The 2,500-nt window shown below is 38.8% G+C and overlaps 3 protein-coding genes across 3 annotated transcripts in view; 2 read left to right on the top strand and 1 right to left on the bottom strand.

Annotated features, from left to right (window-relative positions):
* Window positions 1-910, top strand: part of LOC149048053 (uncharacterized) — a 1,331-nt gene extending 421 nt beyond the window's left edge. Inside the window, exon 1 of the mRNA XM_089200274.1 lies at window positions 1-910. This exon is cut by the window's left edge and continues 421 nt beyond it. Within this exon, the coding sequence (XP_089056400.1) occupies window positions 167-910 (744 nt within the window). The 5' untranslated portion in view covers window positions 1-166.
* LOC113686632 (uncharacterized) overlaps window positions 1-2,500 on the bottom strand; it is a 187,630-nt gene that overhangs the window by 52,292 nt on the left and 132,838 nt on the right. The window lies entirely within an intron of this gene.
* LOC149048050 (uncharacterized) overlaps window positions 1,884-2,500 on the top strand; it is a 6,563-nt gene continuing 5,946 nt past the window's right edge. Inside the window, exons 1-2 of the mRNA XM_089200285.1 lie at window positions 1,884-2,133; window positions 2,277-2,369. Coding sequence (XP_089056411.1) covers window positions 1,884-2,133; window positions 2,277-2,369 — 343 coding nt within the window. The remainder of the gene's footprint in view (window positions 2,134-2,276; window positions 2,370-2,500) is intronic.

Raw genomic sequence — 2,500 nt, 5'->3', positions numbered from 1 at the left:
ACATCCCACAAGAAGAGGGTATCACAATAGTATGCCAAGCATACGAAAAATACCACAATAACAGCCCTCCCATTCCGTCCCACTACTTAAAACAAATGCTCGGCTTATAGTGAAAGAAAATTCGTTCCAGTTCAACGAAGTAAACTATCAATGTTTTGGAACTGCCATGGGAACACGAATGGTGGTTGCTTTCGCCAATCTCTTTATGGCAGAAATTGAAACAAAACTGCTTCACCAAAGCAGTATCAAGCCGAGAGTATGGAAGCGTTACATGGACGACGTTTTCTGTCTGTGGGATGTTCGTAAACAAGACATTGATCTATTCATAGAACAAGCTAACACGTTCCATCCAACTATAAAGTTCACGGCTGAAATCTCAGAGACTGAAATCACATTCTTAGACACGGTTGTCTACAAAGGTGAAAGATTCCAAAACGAAGCTATCCTTGACGTGAAAACTCACTACAAACCGACCGAGACCTTTCAATATACACACTATTCATCTTGCCACCCGCCAGGTGTTAAGAAAGGCTTTATTAAAGGAGAAGCTATCAGACTTCTAAGAACAAACTCCTTGGAAAGAAATTTCCAGGAGGCCATGTGTAACTTCAAAACACGACTTGAAGCACGTGGTTACCCAAAAAGCCTACTTGAAAAAACGTTATCTGAGGTCTCGTTTGCCGCAAGGCAGTCGACACTTAAAAAACAAACCAAACAAACTAAAGGCAAAATATTGCCTTTTTTGACAGCATACCACGCAGGGGTTAAAAATTTAAAACAAATACTGATGCAAGAATGGAACCTCATCCAAAATCAGCCACTGCTGAAAACAATTTACAAAATGCCTCCAATTATATCATACAAAAGAGGTAAATCGCTCAAAGACATACTCGTCACAGCGAAGCTTTAATTAAAGGCTTTTGTGTTGCAAACGTAAAACCACACAGGGGAGTCTGTGTAGGCCTGTCTATGACCTTTTCAATCTATGCTAGACGAAGAAAGAAAAGCAATGTCTGCTGATGGCAATCACTTAATTGCAGTAATAAGAGAAGCAGAAAACTATGACAAACTAGCACAATCCCTGGCAGATATAAGTAAAGATGCAAGTTTTCTAAAGTAAATTTCACTTGGAACACTGAATTTTGAAATAGAGTTTTTAGGGGGCTACTGGAAATTCCTCGCTTGAGTTTGCCGTCTTGATGCAGCAAAAGCCATCCACCCATGAATTTGGTGCAAATGTCCACTATATGAATAGTATGACAAGAGAAAAGAATGGTCTCTCATTGAAATTTCAAAAGGTGCACCCACTGTTCAAGAAATTGAACAAATGTCGAGGGTTAGGGCAAAAGCTGATCAATGGTGTAATGTTAAGAAAGTTCCCCTTTATCCATCTAATCCTCTCGACTATGTCATCATAGACTCACTGCGCCTGTTTCTCAGGATCTCTGACAATCTTATTAATCTACTTATCCTAGAGTTACGACGTCTAGATGCTGAAAAGGACAAATACTTGGACAAATTCAGTATAAATAACTGGGAGTAAATGGCGTTCATGGAAAAAAGTGAACATTCTTTTGCAAACTGCAAAGGATGCTGTCATCGCCATGCCGAAATTCAAGCTTTACTTCCAGTCAGGTCAAATTAGTTTTAGGGAATAGCAAAACAGAATCCATTTTTCGCTACTGGAAAAGAATTGAAGATCAAGCCATGCAAGGCAGGGGAAGTTAAAACTATTGCAAGATCTTTGTACAATAAAATTGATGTCACCTTTTAAAACGTATGCAGTATATCTTTTGGCACAACATGTCCTCATTCTAGAATTACCAATAATCAGTAACTGGCTCAGAGTCTTCTTTTACCAATAATCAGTAAAACAAGAGGCAATGCTAAGGAGACGTGGATCCCAAGGAATCAAAATGGCGGATCAAGATGAGAGCAGATCTAAGAAAAGGCCAAAGAAAAAGGGAATTAAAGAGTCATCTGCGGATATTATTGCCGGTCTTGCTAAACTTTTGGATCAAAATGCCGTTAAGAAAACCAAAAAGAAGGCTACAATCATGGAATTTCTGCGAGATCCTCTAACTGGCCGACGAGTTTATAAATCGAAATACAGACCAAATAGGAAAAGCCAGGGTACGTAGGTACTGGTACTGTTTCCAGACGTTTTAGCCTCATGTAAAGTCATAAAGTGTTCTCTTTCTTTTCACGTTTAGTGACTTGGGCTTTTTTTACACATATATTTTACATTTCCTGAATTCTTTTTACTGCATTTTTAGGAGTTAAGAGTACAAATGACACTGGCCTTGATGAAGAAATGCATGATTCTTGTGAGCCTTTCATAGAACAGTGCGCAGACCAGGATTCAGATGGTATTAATCAAAAAATTGTTAGTTATATCGTTAGTTGGGTATAAGTTTAGTTCGACATTTGCTGCAACTGAACGGCCAGAACCCGGTCAAATCAGTTTATGCATATTTATAGATGATATTACATTGCCGCG

Source organism: Pocillopora damicornis, chromosome 3 (genome assembly GCF_964200805.1).
Source record: "Pocillopora damicornis chromosome 3, jaPocDami1.2, whole genome shotgun sequence".
Lineage (NCBI taxonomy): Eukaryota > Metazoa > Cnidaria > Anthozoa > Scleractinia > Pocilloporidae > Pocillopora > Pocillopora damicornis.
The sequence above is the reverse complement of the archived record's forward strand: the minus strand, read 5'-3'. Positions and strand labels throughout refer to the sequence as shown.